This window comes from Coccinella septempunctata, chromosome 8, assembly GCF_907165205.1.
Source record: "Coccinella septempunctata chromosome 8, icCocSept1.1, whole genome shotgun sequence".
In the NCBI taxonomy this organism is placed as follows: Eukaryota; Metazoa; Arthropoda; class Insecta; order Coleoptera; family Coccinellidae; genus Coccinella; species Coccinella septempunctata.
Genome location: NC_058196.1, coordinates 29,253,730 through 29,275,016, shown reverse-complemented (window position 1 = coordinate 29,275,016; position 21,287 = coordinate 29,253,730). Strand labels below are relative to the sequence as shown.

Here is a 21,287-nt window from a genome sequence, read left to right as displayed (position 1 = left end):
GAAAAAAGGGCTTCTTCTGACCACAAGAATCTACTGTTAAAATATTTGTAAGAGTCAAAGACTCACCTTGTTGCTGTACTTGAAGGTGAGGCTTTTTTTTCAACAGAATGTAGAACTGGTATAAATGGAGCGTTTTACCAAAACTCACCTTTACAAAACTTTCAAAATGACAAAGTTGAAAAAAAAATTGAAAATGATTACTACTAGGAGATCCTAATACGACCCTAGACCGTTTCTTAGCTGAATAAGCGCAAAGTTGTGGGAAAACCTCTCCTGATTCGACCACGTGGTTTCGTTTAGGATATTGGCTCGTTCGATATTTACGTGGTAATTAAAATGGAAACTTAGAATTGTCGAATGATTCTCATTATTTTTCAGTAACTTACACGATTTTATGAAATGGCTCATTTCGATACCAACTGACAGAAGAGACTTAGGACACAAGTGTAAAAAATAGAATAATACTTCAAAATCTCACCAATAAAATTTGTCTAAATTATTCACGAATTTTTTCACAAAGGGCATCACAATCTTTTTGTTCGAACATTCCAATAATTGTCTTAAAAATGGGATGAAATGAGGAAACATCATAGAACTTTCCTAACATAACTAACATAAACATTTTCAAGAAACTGCCTGGATTTTCTACATTTTTTTTCACCCTAAATTGCACGATACAACAATTATGATTTTCTCAAAAGTAACCTGATGCATCTAATCTGAAGAACTTGGTACTGAACCATTCATTGTCCAGCCATATATTTATGTTTTGTTTCGTTTTTGCGATGCCGGAGTCACCTTCCACAGTCCCGTACTTGAAATTGAATGAAATTCTGTCGAACTTCTAGGGGTTGTATCTCAGCCATCTTGGATATGAGGGGTTCAGAACTGAAGTGAACCAAGCCCATTCAGCCTAGTTTTGAGATGAATGGCTAAGAAGTTGTTTATCTCCAATTAATTCAAAAGTGACTTTATTTATTATTATTCTTATGCAAGCATATGCTTACATTCTAAATCTTTCAAAATCTAAAGAAGTCACTTTTGAATAAATTGGCTTCTAAGCCATTCATCTCAAAACCAGGCTGAATGGACTTGGTTCACTTCAGCTCTGAACCCCTCATGTGTTACACAGAGAATTTTTGGTTAAACGACTTATTTTGATGAGTTCTACCTTCTGACAAAAAAAAACCTCTCCTTTGCAAACACGCTGTATATGCCGTTGAGGCTTAGTAGTCCTCGCTCAAGGAAAACTATACTTTTAATTTTCTTTCATCAAATTCAATAAATTATTAGAAATATGTAAACTGCTCGATTGTGAAGTGAATCCTTCATATCAAAACGAAACCTCTGAAAAAACCTCCAAAGAAATTTTGCGCTGTGAGATGCAGCACTCGAGTATTTTCTCTCGCCCAATGACGAATGCCTGTTCACTGTGCCGGAAATATGGAAATGGAGGTCGACAATACTTCACGCAATTATTCCGGAAATTAACCCAAAGATATTCAGGAGCACAGTTGCGGTCGGAGAACGTCCAGCCAGACTTGGGATAGGATAGGGCGAAGAACATCGATCGTGGTGCTTTGGAAACGTTTTTATCGCCGACTGGGTTCGAGATATGTTTCCCGCTTCTGGTCTATATTCAAACTTCGGAACCGGGCACGAGAAAAACTGCACCTGCTTGAGAAGTTTACTTTTTGAGTCATAAAAATGCCATTCCTTGCCCAAAAATCGGTATACGAAACCCAGAGCTAACCGATAACGATCACAAAATAATTTGGCACAAGGTATCCACGAAGTTTGACAAGAAAACACTAAGAAAATCCGAGAGCACAGAAAAAAGTTCCTGAAGAGTATGGTCCAATTAACTCCAGTTGTTAATTAATGTATAAATACAATTTTCCACAAGAAACATAAAATAACTTGTAAACTATCGTTTCAATAAAAATTTGTTGTACATCATAGGAATTATTACCAATTTGGACCACACTCTATAGGAATTTTTTTGTTGCAAATTGCCTGTAGAACTATTCTCTGAAACTTGGCCAGAGATAACTTGCGCATCCTATATGCAGAGTAAATAAAAAGGAACAAAAACGATTCCTATCTTCGATATTCACTAATTTGTGAAAAAAAGCAGGAACAATTCTTATTTTAAATAATTTAGGGGTTTGTCAAGCACCCTGCGTTAGTTTTTTCAAATAGCAACTATAAATTCTGTGGATACAACATTTCATATCTAAGTTTAAAAAAAGTTGTTAAAAACCATAAATGGATGGAAATCCTCGGTATCAAAAGGTCCACCCATCCCTTTCCCCATCGTAAAAGCATGAAAAATTTCTTGATTCAATATTAAAAGTGACCTGTATCAGCCACATCAACAATTCAAGATGCAAGAATTGAATTCGACAATCAATCCTTCGTCAACGAGTCTAACCAAACCTTTTGAGACTATTTTCGACTTGAAATTCTACATTTACTGACATATTTGGTCTGCTTCAAAACACTCGTTCCACTATCGAACATATTTTTTCAAATCTATGCTTATTACCGATCCTGAAATGATCTATGACGCATTATGTTTCCTTGACGACGATTGTTGCGTTTTTATTTCCTCAGCTCGAATGAAATATATCATAGAATATGAATATTCTATACTCAAAGAAATGGATTTATTAGCATAAATTCCGAACGATAGAATTACAATTTCTGTGTTCTCTCAAACCGATTCGGGTAAGGACTTGTGCAAGTTTGGTTTGAAAGAAAATTCGATATTATATCGATCTAATTTTTCGTTTTCAGTTTGACACGCCGCATTGGGAGTTCGTCAGTGATAGTGCGAGGGATTTGGTACAGCAGATGCTGATAGTTGATCCGAAGCGGAGGATATCTATACAAGAAGTACTGAATCACAGATGGATAAGGGTGAGTTGCCAAATTAAATCATTTAAATGGAAGTTTTGTCCGAAATATGTGAGGAGGAATTTAAGGTTTTGTTAAACTTATGGCAGGCTGAGCCGACGTTTATACAGGGTGATTCATTGAGGGTGACGACCAAAATTGTTAAAATGTCAATATCTTCCGGACTACAAACTATATTGCGGTTTTGACAGGTCAATAGGTGATGTTATTTGGTAGGTTAAAACTTTGTGTGATTTTTCAATCGATGCAGTATCCTCCTATTATACAGGTTGAGTTTTTGACTCGTACATTCAACAGTAGATTTTTGAGGTCAAAAGAAACACTTTTACTATACCATTTTTTTTTTCGATAAAACCGTTTGTGAGATAGAACTAAACATTTTTTTATGGTTTTTCACTAGCCTGTATCTTTCGAACCGAGACAAGTCGGAAAAAATGGTAAAGGAAGAAAGTGTTTCTTTTGACCTCAAGAATCTACTGTTGAAATATTTGTAGGAGTCAAAGTCTCACCCTCAAGATATTTTCGGTAGTTCTTTGGGAAGTTCCCAAGGATAGCGAGGTGCATGCAATGAATATTTTGAATCCCTGTAATGCTGTGTTCTCTTTCAGGAACGAGAAAAAGGACTTCGGATCCACCTCGGCGACGCCATCGAGGAATTGAAAAAGTACAACGCGAGGCGAAAACTGAAGGCTGCTATACTTTCGGCTGTGAATTCTAGCAAATGGTACCCCTACGACGACGCGAACGAAGACACCCTGTCGGATTTTGGGGATGACGAAATTTCTTCGTGTGGTGAGTAAATTTTCGTCTAGCGTGAAATATGAGAGCATTTGTGAGGCTCACTCATCGTATCGAGGTGTCAACTGTCAATTTTGACAGACGTCAATTTTGACATTTGTCAATTTTGACAGCCGTCAATTTTGACATTTGTCAATTTTGACATTTGTCAATTTTGACAGTAGTCAATTTTGACAGCTGTCAATTGTCTCTTTTAGTGTCGGCAGCCCTTCGTAGCACCAGTGGCGGCAAATTCAAATGTCGCGTTAATTTCTGGTCGTCCTTCATATGCCGGATCGAATCCCGATCAACCGTCGATCCTCCCGCCATTTTACGGCATTTCACGTCCCATTTTTCCCATCGATGTTCGAGTGTTCGACATAACGGACTGGCGGCCGTTTCCGAGAACTCCGAACAATATAACTTGCCACTTCTGAATTCTGTTAGCATACGTTCCGCCGCGGCTAAAGCGAAGCCCTCCAACGGATAAACCACTTTACGCTCTAGATTTCCTCGTTTTGAGCGCCTGAGAATGGGGTCTTCAGTCTAAGTTTGCGATTCTATGTGTCCACTGATCGATGCCGAGAGAATGGGGCCTTGGATGTGAATTTTTACGTGGAAACTTCGTCCACGATTGGGTCATAATCGTTCTAAGAATCCGCGTCAGCGTGCATCGGCACCTTATAGTTGGGAAGCCCAAGAGGGAAATTAAGAGGCATTAACTGGTGTCAGATTGATATAAGGGGAGATACCTTGGACCCTCTAAAGTACCTCTTCCAAAAATTTGATCTGTATATAGGGGGAATTGGCTAGGACAGCCAGTTAAAAAAAATTATATGTGGTTAATTATATGTTGAAAAATATATATTCTCTTAGTCTGACAATTTATGCCTGTCGAAAATGTGTGGTAAGGCGCCTTACTTGCAAAAAAAACGTCCCATGTACATTCTCGAGCGCGTTGGCTTTTTTTTTTAATTGGAAGCTAATGATTCAAGAATAACAGAAAAAATATAATCTGACAGTTTCAACGAGCTGAAACGATAAAAATCAGCCATAAAGGATACAAACATCAGTTTTTCTGAGTTATCTCCTCTCCTGGGCTTCAAATTGTTATGGCATTCATTAGAAAAGTTGTAGAGCATAACATCTTCTACCAAGTAATTTTTTCTACGTTTGAACGTTTTTGAGATATATGGCGATGAATGTACATTAGACTGGGTGTCTACATTGACCTTGACCTTTCGCATGTGTGGCTAAGCTCCTCGCACTCATCACTCTCTAGCTCGAAAATGGTTTAGAGTATGTAAAATTGCTTCAGACAAAAGTTGTATATAATTTTATTATCTACAACTTTCATAATGAATATACAGAAACGATTAGAATTACAGGAAGAGAGATATTTAAAAAAAATGTCTTGTTATCATCTTCAAACTGTCAGGTTAAGAAAACCCCCCTGATTAGTGTCAGATTAATGGGTCAACACGTCTGCAACACCGAGACTAATCATCTCTATGAAAATCTGACCCGGTCGAGTATGCACAAGTAACCATTTTTTTTGCATTTTCAAAGGACCGCTGTGACCTTGCATCACAGCCGAATTGTCAGTCATTGAAAAGTAGCTTCCTTTGGGTTCAATAAACATATCTTCTAAAACTCTGACATACTCGAAAAAAATTCATTTTTTACTCTTTTCAACTCCGTACGGCCACCCCCACCACAAACTGTCAGATTAACATGAATTTATCATCAGAGATATGTAGGGCATATACAGTATCTTAATCTGTTTCGCCGGAGTATGTACACCTGACGATTTTTTTTCATATCTTTGAAAACCCGCAGACGCTTTCCCCACCGCTGAAAGTGCATACATCATGAAACCTTTTTTTCTTTCTATCATCTTATTTTCAAAATCCATTAGGTCTCCACGACACTCGTGTAAATTACGACTTTAGACCGTTATGTTTGACGTTGCCATCATCCATCTGCAGATGGAGTACTTATCCAGTTGGTCCTTGCATCATTTAGGTGGCGTAATAATGAAGTGATATCTGCGAAGTGTACTTTCTCTTCAAGAAGATTTTGTTCTGCGAAATTTCGGCCTGCCGAGCTAGATCTTTTCCGAAACTCGATTAGAGTCGTTCTATTCGCAGTGTTCTGAGACAAGGGGACCAAAACTCCATAACGTTCTGCTAATGACTTGGACGGGTGACGCGCACGGGGAAGGCGTCTGGAGACACATCTGTAACATTTCCAGATTTAACCCAATTATGGTCCATTGGATGCAGCGAAGACTGGAAACTCGATTATTAACTCGTCCGTCACCTCGGGTCAGATCGGAGCGCGCGCGAAACTACTTTATTCGTCTTAATGACTCTACGCCGAGCGACGAATGGGAAAATTTCGAATGGTATAATTGCACGGGGGAGAAGTGAATTTTACACTTGAGTAACAGATTGTTTTGCTTCGTAATTGCCGCCGAAGATGCCTTTGTAGCTGTTCATTTTCGGCGACAATGCATGCAGGCATCGGCGTATTATTCGAGTAGATCTTGACTTATCTTAAGTGGACTCTTTGAATTTACCCTAACTGCGAATCGACGAATTTGGCGTTTCATCTAAAGTTGTCGCCGGACAGATAGCCGGTTCACTTCGAGAAAAATCGAATAACAACAGTTTCTCGAGGCACGACATCAAAAGGCGCGCAACCTTTGAAGGCAAATTTATCGGCGAATAACGAGATTTTATTTTACGTAACTCGAGCGACAGCCGACCGTCAGGTGCGATCGAAGCTGAGGACTTTTAAAACTTTCAGACGTCGAAAACTGGGTTATGCTCGAAAACATTCAAAACGCAAATACGCTGAGGGTCTGCTGCATTATAAATCGTTATCGAATTAGCGGTAAAAGTTGCGCTCGGAACTCATTTACCTGAAAGCGGCAGTCTCCATCTCCGTTTGCGGCATTTCTGAGGAAATTGGTTAAGAATTGCAGAATTCTAAATGCCAAGGTTTCCAAAAGAGAATCCGTACTTGGCGAATCGATACGGTACAAACGTTGACCCCCGTTGATGAAATTTTTATTGATTGTGTATTAATACACTGCGCAAAAAAATTAACGCACATTATGGAAATCTCAAATTTATTCTACAACTGAAGGTATTCTCAATGATAATTATTTTTATCGGAATTATGCATGCATATGTTATCCACTTTCAACGGTTTTCTTCAATACAGATGTTTTTTCCCAGCAGGAATAAAAAAAGATGATATCAGATTTTGAATGTATTGGCTCCATTCTAAAATCAGTTGTTCTCGATCAATTCTAGTGATCAATAGTTTTTCTTTCGTTTGATTTTCTACATTCGATCGCTATGCAACGCAAAACACGCAAATTGACCCAAGAGGAATGTGCCCAAGCGGTAGTTTTGCGAGAAGAAGGGTGGACATACACAAGAATTGCAGAAAGGTTTGGAGTTTCCCATACAAGTATGTCCAGAATGTTGCAGCGATTCAGGGAGACAGGTATGAATGTCCGAAGACCAGGACAGGGTAGACCACGGGTAACAACTGCCATTCAAGAACATTACTTGAGAGTTTCTTCGTTGAGACAACGGTTTGCAACCGCTCGCCTCCTTCAAATTCAGCTTGAGCAAACTCATGAGGTGCAAATTAGCACTCAGACAATAAGAAATCGCCTCAGAGAATATGATTTAAGGCCTCGTGTCGCGGCAAGAGGCCTAGCTCTTACCCAAGCCCATCGAAGGGCACATTTGGATTTTGCGAGAGAGCATATCCATTGGAAAGAGGCCGATTGGGAAAGAGTTCTCTTCACAGATGAGTCTAGATTCTGCCTCTACCATTGTGATCGACGTTCCCTTGTATACAGACGTCCACATGAAAGATATGCTCAGTGCAATTTCCTGAATACTACTGGTTTCGGGGGAGGATCGATTATGGTATGGGGTGGAATATCTTTGACTGCTCGCACAGACCTAGTGGTCGTTGATAATGGAGCTATGAATGCTGATAAGATATAAGGAACATTCTTGAAGAGCATGTAGTCCCATTTGCCTCATACATTGGTGAAAATTTCATTTTTATGGACGACAATGCCAGACCCCATCGTGCGCGCATCGTTCAGGAGTACCTTGAAGAGGTTGAAGTCTCTCTAATGGAATGGCCAGCAAGAAGTCCAGATCTCAATCCGATTGAGCAGGTTTGGGACAACCTCAATAAAAGGCTGAGAAGTTCAGAAAATCCTCCAGCTACTCTAAATGAAGGAGATTTCCATAATGTGCGTTAATTTTTTTGCGCAGTGTATAACGAAGCATCATTACCTATCGATAAAGCGATTCGTCTCTGATGAATCGTTAAAAATAACGAGACATTCTATGGTCAAGCAACTGCTTCAATAAAAGTGAATGGGCTATATCGGATATCGGTGTTTTCGTGTCCATTTCGAATGAGAGTAAAACAGGGAGCATCTTTCGAATGATGTAAAATTAATTTTTTGAATCAATGGCCGGATGATCGTGACTTGTTGAAATTTGTTTGCTCAGTGGGTAAGAACTTGCTTGTCTTTTTTCCCAAACTTAATTTCGAAATGCTAGTTTCGTGGAAATATGTTGAGATCAGGACGATATTCTATGCTCACGAAAACCCTTTCAAATCGTGATATTAAATGGGGAAAGTAAACAGTTCGACCTCAGTTCAGACCGTGATATATCACGGAATAGAAGCATCGATTCATCTTTGAATGTAAATTGAATGTGCCCCAGTAACCTCGTCCTACGCCGCCCCCACCTACCTCCAGATTGTTTAATAATACAGGTGAACTCACGTGATTCATTGGGAGTGGATTCAGGTGGAGGCTATCAACGGCAGCCGCAGCCTTTTAAGCGATATCTTGATGGCGGAGGTTTCGCCGGCGATATATGGGTGCGTCGGAGGGTCACTGATTAAACTTGCATCAGAATAAACTTCTCGAGTCCATGCAAAAATATCATTTTGTGTGCAATATAAGCTGTTCAATCGACGGATACTAGGCTATGAAAAGCCTGTGGCAAACCGAGCTTGGCAGCTTTTCACTTAGCCTCTATCTCAGTGACAGATTAATCTGTTGTTCTATATACGTTATCGCAATCTTGCGGTTTGCTCTTGTCGAGACAGCGGCGTATTAATTCGACGAAACGTGACCACAGGACTGGCATAACCTTCTCCGATCGATCTGCCAGCTCCAGTTCACTTGTTGCTGCCGCAAATCGATCCACACGTTACGGTCTTTTAAAGGCTGCTAAATCGACCGTCAAATGAACACTGCAACGAGTCGTGGCAACGAAAGTTCGTTGTTTTCGGTGCTCACGATGAAGATAATAGATCCGTGGACGCTGAGCGATGAGGTAATGAAGATTTCACCCCTCGGAAAAACGAAATTTGGGGAGGTGGTCTTTTGACGCATTCCACTCTAGCGTCAATATTGAAACCAACTGAACTGATACCGTAAAACATGAAAGACTCTTAGAGGGGGTTTCGGTTAAGGGTAGACCTTGAGATCTGTTGGGCACCCTTTCAGATCTGTTTCCATCATTGCGCCATCTATAGCTCAGCTTCCAGCTACAGAGCTCCAATGAACTTGCCTATTTCGTTCATGCCAGATACTATAGAAGGCTTTGGATATGTTTAGAGGTTCTCCATTGTTCTTGATTGTATATACAGTGTGTTTTCAAAGGTGAGGCTTTTTTTTTGACAGGAGGTAGAACTCATCAAAATAAGTTGGGTAACCAAAAATACTCTGTATAAAATATCCAAGATGGCTGAGATACTACCCCTAGAAGTTCGACAAAATTTCATTGAATTTCAAGTACGGGGCTGTGGAAGGTGACTCCGGCATCGCATAAACTAAAGAAAACATGAACATGGCTGGACAATGAATGGTTCAGTACCAAGTTCATCGGATTAGATGCATCAGGTCACTTTCGAGAGAATCATAATTGTTGTATCGTGCAATTTGGGGTGAAAAAATATGTAGAAGATCGAGGCAGTTTCTTGAAAGTGCTTATGTTAGTTATGTTGAAAAAGTGCTATGATGTTTGCCCATTTCATCCCATTTTTACGAAGATTGTTGGAATGTTCGAACAAGAAGATTGTGATGCCCATTGTAAAAAAATTCGTGAATGATTTAGACGAATTTTATTGGTGAGATTGTGAAATATTATTATATTTTTTTCCCTCTGTCCTGAGTCTCCTTTGTCATTTGGTATGGAAATGAGCCATTTCAAAAAATCGTGTAAGTTACTAAAAATAATGAGAACAATTCGGCAAACCTAAGTTTCCATTTTCATTACCACGTAAATATCGAACAAGCCAATATCCTTAACGAAACCACATGGTCGAATCAGGAGATAAGTTTTTTCCCACTGCTTTTCGATAATTCAGCTAACAAACGGTCTAGGGTCGTATTAGGATCTATTTCTGTAATCATTTTCAATTTTTTTTTAATTTTGTCATTTTGAAAGTTTTGTATAGGTGATTTTTGGCGAAATGCTTTATTTTGACCAGTTCTACCTTCTGTTGAAAAAAAGCCTCACCTTCAAATACACCCTGTATAGCTATCTGAAGAGCTACTTCAGCAGATATATCGTCTTGTTTAGTCGCTCTCTTGAAACGAAGCCCATCAATTGGTGGAAAACGAAATACTTTCCCTGTTTTTTTTTTCAGAGACTTTTCCTCAACTTGGGGTGGAATTTTTTTTAGAATCTTTAGAGGGGGATTTCAAAACGACCCTGTCACCTTCAAATACACCCTGTATAGCTACTTTAGCAGATATATCGTCTGGTTCAGTAGCTCATCTTGAAACAAAGCCCATCAATTGGTGGAAAACGAAATACTTTCCCAGTTTCTTTTCAGAGAGTTTTCTCAACTTGGGGTGAAATTTTTTTTTATATCTTTGGTGGGGGATTTCAAAACGAACCTGTCTTCTAAAATGCATGCCAAAATTTCTGAATTTGAGGTGCTTTTTCGGATTCCAATCAAACTTGTTCATCAGTTTCCAGCTTAGAGGTGCTTTATCGCCTTGCATGTTGGTTACGTATAATGCACTGGAGAAAAAGTTGTATAATAAATCCCAATACACCCAATTCTCGATCTAAGAAGGGGTCTAGACCTCGTTTCAGGCATTGGAAGTACGAAAAACTACGTCGTCCAAATGTCCCATCCGAAAGCTCAGTGAACCTCGTAATTTATATCAGCACGGAAAGTTTGCGTTGAAATATGGGATTTCCTTTCACCCTTCACATCTGCCTTCTCTTGGGACAACAGGAACCATTGGCTCTCAATATCTGAAGGGACATCGTGTTCATGTGTCGAAAATCTTATTTGTGCAGTATTGAATACTTCGTTTTCCTTCAGTCTTCCTAGCTGAAATCTCTTCCTTCAGTTTGAAGCAGAGTTCAATTTTGACAAGGAGGAAATAAACATTGATATTTCTCGATATCTTCGAGGAGAAAACCTTCAACGTCATATTTGTTGCTTCCCGACAGTTCTATCCCTAACACTCAGATCTTATTGAATTCCATCACCGTCTCCCTTTCTAATTACTTCCGATAATTCGGCGTTATTGAAGATTCTCCAGCGAAGTAGAGTCGGGGTCGATGACATGCTGTCGACATGCAACTTGGGGAGGCTGGAGTGGCGACAAAAAGTTGAGATGGGGGAATTTAATTCGATCTGGAATGTTGGAAAAGCAGGTGGTCAATAGTGATAATGGGTCTAGTCACCTGGGACGATGAGGTGCGACAAATATCATCGGTAACTCTTCACTGACTGAAAGAAAGTGAATTTTCCTTATTAACACTGCAGATATTGGTTTGAAGATACTCTCCAAAGGATCAAGTGCAAGAGTGTGATGTTTCGTTCACTCTCAAGCTGCTTTGCCGCTGAAACTGTTCGTCAAATACTAAGAAGTGGTAGTTGACGTCCTATAGCGTCAGTAGAAGAAGGTTTTTGACTTTTTCTTGACGAAACAGCCTCTCAGCAATCGTAGAATCCAAGTTGACGTCTTGGAGGTGCAACACGTACATCAATTTATCTGAACACAGTGAGAAGACTCCATGGAGTCAATCTAACGAACAGAAGCGTCAAAGATTAGAGGGAGCAGCTACTCTGGGGAGACTGAATGGCGGTGAATGGTTTTGGATGGAGTTTGTTGCGATGACAGAACTGATTATTAATGAATTTGAGGACCCCGAACTCTCAAATATACGTTGATGAAGTTATCAAAGTTGTGGACCCACTGTCACCCAGCTATTGGCGATATCTACTTGAGAATACCAGTGTATTCCACATCTAGATTTATCTTCAAGATATCCTGACCTAAATCCATTTCAGCATGCTTGGTGACACCTACAAAGAGCCTTCGATCCCACTGTCCCTAGTCGGAAGAGCTTCAACAGCTCTGACATCATTTGCTACAACTTTGGCAAAAAAATTTCTCAATAACTTGGTGTAAGAGAAGATACCAAGCAGGTGTGGATGCTCGGGTAGTTGATACATTGTATTCAGGAAAATAACCCCAACTATGAATTTTGAAATTCACAGAATTTGGTTTTACTGAAAATAAATCACTTAAGCAGCAAATTCAATGGCTTATTCACCTAAAAAAACCTAACGGTATTAAAAATAGATTGGTCCAAGACGTGATAAATCAAGAATCGTCAATATTTCATCGATTCTGCCTCAAACATCATCGGTAGACCTCTCTCGAACTTTCCTGAACGATTGGAGTTGACTTTCTTCAGCTTCCACACCTGTCCTTCCAAACTTCGGCGACCTTTCCTAGGTCCCCATTCAATCTAAACGTCCCCGGACTTCGGACCGGCCCTAGCCTCCCACGGTTTCCCCGACAAACGTCGTGAAATATTCAGTAGTTTGGTGTCGAAGATCCCCGATCGCTCGCCACGTAGTTGAGGGGTTTCGAATTCCTCACATTTTTACGCAGCCGATGTTGTGTTCGTTTTATTGGTGGCGGAGAAATGCATCCGGCATGCAAGGGATATCGTGCTTCTCAGGTTTCCCTCGAGAGATGCGATTTCATGGAGCTATTGGTATTGGGATAATGATTCATTATTCTGCCGATGAACTGGTTCGTATTTTTGACTGAGGGCAGATTGGGGTTTGGATCAGGTTTGGACTTATTTTATACTAGCTCTGCCTTTTCGAATTGCAGGACGAAACGTCTTCATTTTACTTGGTTTTCCAAGGATTGGGTGGGAAGGTGTAGGGTAGTGTGAAGCCTTTCTTGGAGAGTACTCTTTCCTGAGTAGGTTGGGGTTGACTTTTACTGCGTCCTTCGGATCTCTTGTGCCCTACCCTCATCAGAGCTGTTTTCTTCCTTATATAGTCTAGTTCCACAGTTCTAATAAACTCCACTGTCTAGAATGGTTTCAGAGTCATCTCGTCCAAAGCATTGGCTAGCAATGACGAGGGACTCTATCGCAAAGGTATCTGGAGTTTCATCATTCTCCACACAGAATCTGCACTCTTCAGTGATTCATCTGACCCATTCTCATGAGGTAATTCTTGAGGTGACAATGTCCTGTAAGGTTCAGACGGGATCTATCGTAGATATTGGATCGGTAACTTTGTATGGTTCGGTTTAGGGTTTTATTTTGGTGTCTATCTGAGTTGTTGTTGCTTCTTGGGCAGTGTAACCTGCTAACTTATGTCCATAGATACCCACATGTGTTGGGATCCACAGCAACATTATATTCCAGACTCTTTTATCCAAGACGAAACATCGATTGCCAGCCTTATCCTCTCATCCTTGTTGAAGTTGTTTTGGAGTGCCCGTAGAGTAGACTGAAAGTGAGTACAGACCAGGATTTGGCTTTTTTTCATGTTTTATATATGCCACTACGAATTGTCTGCCTGATGTCGCAGGTGCTAAGGCTTTCAATGTATAAGGACTACAGTATTATTCAATAGGAAGACTTGCATCAACAGCAGGGTTAGTTGAATTTCATGTACGCAAGTTCATCATTTGAGAAAGAAGGAAGAGAAACCAGGTAATATGGTCTGCACTCGTCAGATTCTGCTATACCCATTCTCATCAGTTACTTTCTGGGGCGATAATTCCCTGTGAGGAATCCAGTAAGGACTTGCAGCATATTCTTGCTTCCCAAGCAACTTTTTGTAAAGATCCATCCTCTGAAAATTCCGCCAGTGTGTTTCTCTTTCAGTGTTTTCCTTCTCCTGATACTCCATCTTGTAGGTACCACAGAAGGATTCATGATCAGTGGCAGGAGTTCTTTTTTCCTTGACCTCTTCAGAATGAATGCTTCAATAAAGGTTTGACTATTTAGTACTGCACTCACTGGTAGATGAACAACCAACCTCGAAGAGAACTTGTTTACCTCGAATTTCTTGTGATCAAACATTCAGTTCATTTCCCGTATTGAGATAATTTTTTGTTCCAGCGGTGGCCACAATTTTGGACGCCTTAGACGACATCCAGTGCCTTCAGGAGTCACATTTTCATGAGCGCGCTCATATTTTAGAACTATTGGAAGACAACCATCTGCACGCAATATTAGAGGTGAGTAATCGTTATTCCAAAATGCCAAATAATGCATTATGATATATTACCTGCTCGGAGGGGTGTTCCAGCGTTTCCACCCCTTAGGTCTTTTACCATAAGCATCTCTTTTCAGTTATTCGATCGGATATCGACTCGCGTAGTGACACCTACCCGCGTGCCGCCTAGCGACGCCGTGCAGAGGGCACGCGACGCCGCCGACGCCCTCAGAGAACTAGAGCACAGAAGGGACGCCGATAACAGGGATCTGCAGGAGCTAAGGGATCTGCTTTGCCGGCCGTTTTTCAAGGTGAGTGCTCTCGGATTTTCTCGATTTTCAGCCGTTTTCCTCGTGGTTCTGGAAACTCACGATAGATGGCGCCCGTTACGACGTTTTTGGGCGTTAGCGGTTTGAAGGAAATCTGAGCATTCGCGGGTTTAGATTTTAAATTCAGATGTAGACTCGGAATTCAGGTCAACGCTCCATCAATAGGGACACTTCTGGTGTACTGGTGAGGACATAACCTCCTTGAAGCCATACTGGAGTTCATTAAGCAACTTTAGGTCGAGTGGTAGATGGCGTGTGGTTACTTAAAAACAATCTGCAGCACATAGCGCTTGGCTACCGGTCATCGATAATACGATCTGACAATTCGATATCCTTCTACCAGCAGTGTAGGTGCTACGAAGGCGATGTTACATCATGTATCGATTTTTCGGTCGAGAATCTGTCCAAACATTGACAACATTCTCCTTTTATAGCTGCAAGTACAGTTTGTCGATGTTTTCGAGACATATACAGGACCGGTTTGGTCAGATTTTGGCCCATTAAAAGGATATATTCATAGATTAATTAACGAAAAGAGAATTTTTTCAATAATTAATGCAGACCAACGACAGAAATGATTATTATAATTTCTATCAGACTGGTGATTTTCCGCGCGTAACTCGACAACCCTGACGCCATCATTCAAGAGATTGTGGCAGATTGCGCTGTTTACTCCAGGCGTGTTATGTTTGGGCATACATGCATAGAATTATCTTCGTCGCTTGGCACACAATGTGGACCATTCTCAGTAATTAACTTTTTGTAACAGACGCAGTGCGAAATCGCTCTTATGCTATTGTAGCAAGTGTTACATCTCCCCACCTATATGACACGTCACAGTGTCTCCTGGTGATCAAACCTGAGTGGAATTCAGCGTTGAACGCGATGAGGTTGGAGTTGATGGGGGTTCGAAGTGTAATATGTTATTATGTCGCATATTGTTACGCGATGAATTCGCAGCTGGTATCCTTGAGTTAACCGAGAGGGAAAGCGTGAAAAGTTGGGCGTATTGAATTCTGTAATGAACCTGGATAGTTGGGGAGCCGACGATGCTAAATCAGGATGTACTCGAGGGTCGTAGAGACCAAGTTGATTTTGAAGATGGTAGAAAGAAAAAAAGGTTCTGTGATGTATGCACTTTCAGCGGTGGGGAAAGCGTCTGCAGGTTCTCAAAGATGTAAAGAAAAATCGTCAGGTGTACATACTCGAGCGTGTCAGATTGAGATACTGTATAAGCCCTACGTGTCTCTGATAATAAATTCATGTTGATCTGACAGTTTGCGTGGTGGGGTTGGCTGTACGGAAATTTGAAAATGGTAAAAAAAAATTTTTCGAGCGTGGCAGATTTTCAGAGGATATGTTGGTGGGAACCAAAGGAAGCTACTTCTCAAGAAACTGACAATTCGGATGTGACGCAACGTCAGAGCGGTCCTTTGAAAATGCAAAAAAATCGTTACTTGTACATACTCGAGCGTGTTAGATTTCTATACAGATGGTTACTCTCGGTGTTGCAGACGTGTTGACCCATCAATCTGACTCTAATCAGGAAGGGTTTTCTTAATCTGACAGTTTAAAGATGATAACAAGGCATTTTTTCAAAATATCTCCCTTCCTGTATCTCTAATCGATTCTGTTTATTCATTATGAAAGTTGTAGATAATAAAATTATAAACAACTTTTGTCTGAAGCAATTTTACATACTATTAACTGTTTTTGAGTTAAAGGGCGATAAGGGCGAGGAGCTTAGCCACACATGCGAAAGGCCAAGGTCAATGTAGAAAGCCAGTCTAATGTACATTCATCGCCATATATCTTAAAAACGTTCAAACGTAGAAAAAATTACTTGGGACAAAATTTGTAGAAAATGTTATGCTCTACAACTTTTATAATGAATGCGAAAACAATTTGAAGCATTTTACCATAAAAGCAACCAGAACTCCCCAACTATATCCTTGGACAACACCACCTTAAAACCAAGAACAAACTGCAGATATCTTGGAATGACAATTGACCACAAACTGAATTTTGCAATGCATATTAAATCCAGTAAAGAAGCAACAATCAATAGAGCTAGCCATTTTTGAAAACTAACATACAGTAATGAAGGTATTGGGATAGAAACAGCCAGCAAAATATATAAGATGATCTGCAGACCTCTCATAGAATATGGACACCAAATCCTGGGACAATGCAATAAAGGTGCCATCAAAATGATAGAAGTAGCGGATCGCACTAGTCTACGGGAAATTACTGAAATAAGGCATCCGAACAATCCACTACATAACCCAGTTAACGAATATCTTTACGAGAAGACAAAAATAGGACGTATAAGTAGCAGAATAAAGAGACTAAACAAGTCAACAACACAACATTAATACATTAGAACATCTAATACATAGCATATCTCACCTTGAAAGACCTTAAAGGAAACTACCAGAACAACCAATATTCCAATATTTACTTAGCCTACTTTAACATTGTAGTCATTCTATATTTCATAGACTCGCATACTCTCTACATATCATCATATTGTAAAACATAAATTGTACAGGGGCAGGAAGACCTTGGTCGATAGCCCTTTGAAAAGTTTTCAACAAAGTTATTTTCTCTCTCTTTCTCTCAATTTGAAGCCAGGAGAGGAGATAATTCAGAAAAACTGACAGGCTGTCCTACCTAGACCATATATAAGTCTACGTAGACTATATACAGGTCTAATTTTTGGTAGTTACTCTACAGGGTCCAAGGTAACTCCCCTTATATTATAATCTGACTCGCTCGACTAAATCCCGAATTTTCCTCTTGGGCTCCCCAACTATACGGCTATAAAGTGGGTCTTCTCTGGAAAACTCGTGTTCGGTGTTCGACCCTTATGGTCCTCGCCTGATTGAACCTACCCGGGCGCAAGAAATCAATTACACCCCTATCGGGAGCAGACACGTCGCAACCGACGAGTTTCCACGAGCTAATCACGCCAATCCAGTTTTGCAGAGTGCATAATGGCTCGTGTGCAATAAGCCCAACTCGGAGCCTCAACGATCTCTCCCGCCTAATTCTCCGAACTTCTCAGGTAGTTTGGCCTCGTTATAAATCTGCCGGATTATATGCATCGGACGGGATTAAACCGGAGCTAAGGGGGCCCAAGATTGTATATTTTCCGCCGGTGTGTATTCGATCCACTACTAAAACTTTAGTAGAGGGCGTTAATTCTATAACGCCGGATTTCGTAGATGATTTGAATGCGCGCCGGGCCTGAAGATGAAGCGAATACAACGATTTGCTGTTAGCGGAGGGAGTTTATTCGTCTCTTGTTGGTTTTCTTGAAGCTGTTTGTCGTCCATACGAAAACTTTCAGACATTCAATTGCTCTGAATGGTCTAGGGCGCTAGGTGATGAAAGAGGAGGAAGTAGAATATTTCGAGGAAATTAATTTCTTTTCTTTCGGGGATTGTTCTAGTTTCAACCGAGATTTGGGTAATGTCATTTCAGTACATTTGATTCAATTCGTTCATTTTCATTTGGAGGATTGTTTTGGCCCCTGAAACTTTCATTTCCATGCAATGGTGGTTCCAGGTCTGATGATAATTTTATATTTGAAACACTGTCAGGTGTTTGTTGATATAGATTAATTTCATCATTATAATTGTAATATAAGTAATATGTTTGAAAGAGAACTACTTGGCAACTTATTTCCATTTCAAGGGGGGTTTAAAATCATTTTTCCATATTCGAAATAATATTTCTCTCAAGTAATCAATGAGCAACTCTTTGGGTCTTGACGAATTTCTAACTGACGCAATCTTTTTGGTCAACCTCTTCTAGAAGTGAATATATGAAAGAGGTCCTCTCAAGTTCTCGAAGGTGGGTGCCAGGGCGCCCATGCCCTCCCACTGGGGACCGTCCTTGTTTCCAAGTCAATAAGAGCTTTTGTAATGTTGGAGACAAAACTTGTCACTGCCCTCATTCACTCTGTGTAACTTTCAACGAATTTCCTTAACTTAAACCCAGGAAGGAGAATAGACAAATAAGAACATTTACACACAACATCCTGTGGGTAGAGCAAGTTTATGGAAAGATCGAACGTGGCAATCAGCCAGGTCTTCAAATCTGAGAACTATGCGTGCAAGCATAGATGGAGATCCTGTCTAGATTTCATCTCTATGAATCTGTGAGCGAATGTTGGTGGTGGGTACAGTCCGCATCTTGCTCATTCATTCATTCATTGCTGTATCTCGTTACCGAGAATAAAAAATCTACGAAACTATGGGTGCGATCAAACTTATAATTTTTTAGGGCTACTTGTTACTGTGTGCCTTCCTGTGACTGAAGGGACCCAACCGTGACCTACAGATCCTTCCAAACTGTGGGCATGGATAGTCACCAACCAGATCTGGCCGCCGCTGTATTCTTCTCGAGTCTCCATTATAACTGTCGGCCAAAGACCTCCACTGTCTAACGCTAGTTGTTCCCAGTTATGATTGGCATTAACTGATTTTAGGGATTGATGTAGTGTATCCTTAAACCGTTTATACTGGCCTCCTGGTTTCCGAGCTCCTTCTGTGAATTCGCCGTATAATGCTACTTTGGGGTGTCTTGTGTCTCGCATCCTCAGAATGTGGCCGCTCCATCTGAGTCGGGCCCTCGTTACTTGAGTCTCAATTGTTATACAACTCGCGCGCTGCAAGACTTCTGCATTTGAAACTTTGTGGAACCATCTGACGTGCATTATTTGTCTCAGATGACGTTGTTGCGTTTGTTCAAGCTTTTTAATGTGTCGCCTGTAGGGATTCCAGCTTTCGCTTTCGTAAAGAAGCGTTGGGAGGACCACTGCTTTGTAAACAGCTGTCTTGGTCTTCAGATTGAGGTCGTGATTTTGAAACACTCTGTCCTTTAGCTTCCAGCATGCCCGTGATGCCGAATTGATACGGTTGTGTATTTCCGTGTCCAGGTTAGCCTTAGCATTTATGAAGCTTCCCAAGTATTTGAACTGCTCGACCTGTTCTAGAGTTTCATCCTCCAGGCTGATATCTGTTTGAAGGCTCTCTGGTGGACTTACCAGGGTTTTGGTTTTGTCAATATTGAGTCTAAGGCCTTAAGCTTCGTATATATGTTTATAGGTGTCCAACATTATCTGTAGATCCTCTGGGCTGCTAGCGATAAGTGCGCAGTCGTCTGCATATTGAAGTTCCGTGATAAACTTTGTACGGGTTTTTGCTCTGAGGCGCTTCAGGTTAAACAGGCCTCCATCAAATCTTAATCTTAATCCAACAACTCTTGCAGGCATACTCATGTCAGCAAGTTTCCTGTATATCTCATAATTCATCTCTAGATTGTTTTTATTAATCATTGTCTTCATCTTGGTACAGAATATTATTTTATGTTATGAAATTTGACAATACTTTCCAGGTTGCTCATTGATGCACAATCGTCTCCTTTCTTTTCACAATTTTATCGTCCCACCCATGTCTCTTATAGGCCAATCTCGAGAGCGATTACGTCCTCGGGATCCGTAAAAAAAAAAACATAAATTCCCCGTGAATTCCCGTGCGAAGAAGTCGACAAATCAATTATAGAAGAGGTCCCTTTTCTTCTAACCTGAATCATTCAGCTCTGTCGGGAAATGCGGCTACGGTGAAATTAATAATGGAAGGGATATCGCCATCGGCCCGTAAAACCTTCGATATTTAACCCTTACCGGAAATAGAGAGTGTCCATAAAACGGGGTGTTAAACGTCGATGCCCGAGGGTTGCGCAAAGAACGGCAATCAATTGAACCGGCATTTTGGAAATGTATTTCAATCCACGGGACTGGAGCTTGGACTAGGTCGTCTTGTGTACCTTCTCAGGGCCGGGACCTGGTACTACCTACATATAGCGTCGACGTAGAGTGATTTCGAGTGTCGTCGTCACCACTGGTTCATCGTACGGTGAAGGCAGAAAAACTCTTGCTGTATTTTTAGATAATTACGTCGCTGATGTAGTGTATGTCCAATATTCGTTGATTTCAGTGTGCCCTAAAACCTTTATCTGCATAACAAACTCTCGGATATCTAACACTGTTTAAGAGAAAATCAAATTTTTAATTTGCCTATTTTTCAATTTTCGAATTAGGTATCTATCAGAAACATCATAGTAGATGTAAACGTGATGCATACTAAAAACTAAAAGAGAATAACCCTTCTAGTGACAAATCTCGACATTTCATCCACCATGGCGCAACCGTTCGGTCTTGAGGAAGTTTTAACTGAACCCAACTTTTGAAATGGATTTTTGAAAAATGCCATTTCCAAGATGAAAATCTAAACGAAGAAAGATAGGCTTTCGAAAATACGCGCAATAGATTCAGCGTGTTCGAAAACCTATATTTTCATACCAAAATTTCGAATATCTGGCCCTGTTTAGGAGAAAATAGTTTTTTTTGTTTTTCCACTTTTCATTTTCGAGTTGACTTCGAAGAGCTCTCTGGAGTGCAATTCTCTATCGAATCATCAACTGTTTGGTTTTCTAGAATCTTCAAAACAAATTCTATGCACTCCATATCCTAGGATAGTAATGGAACATCCTGATTTTCAGATAGAGTAGCGAATAGGTCATTTTAGGGGGGTCTAACCCCTTGCTCATTTTTGACCCAAAAAATCGAGATTTTCGAAATCGAGTTTTTGTGCTAGGGTGGAAGCCTAGGCAACGCTGATTATATAA

The 21,287-nt window shown here is 40.5% G+C and overlaps 1 protein-coding gene across 4 annotated transcripts in view; it reads left to right on the top strand.

Moving 5' to 3' along the window:
- LOC123318472 (peripheral plasma membrane protein CASK) overlaps window positions 1-21,287 on the top strand; it is a 217,718-nt gene that overhangs the window by 20,226 nt on the left and 176,205 nt on the right. For all 4 annotated transcript variants that reach the window (XM_044905099.1, XM_044905098.1, XM_044905097.1 and 1 more), the window contains exons 7-10: window positions 2,800-2,922; window positions 3,528-3,711; window positions 14,166-14,284; window positions 14,400-14,573. In XM_044905099.1, the coding sequence (XP_044761034.1) occupies window positions 2,800-2,922; window positions 3,528-3,711; window positions 14,166-14,284; window positions 14,400-14,573 (600 nt within the window). The remainder of the gene's footprint in view (window positions 1-2,799; window positions 2,923-3,527; window positions 3,712-14,165; window positions 14,285-14,399; window positions 14,574-21,287) is intronic.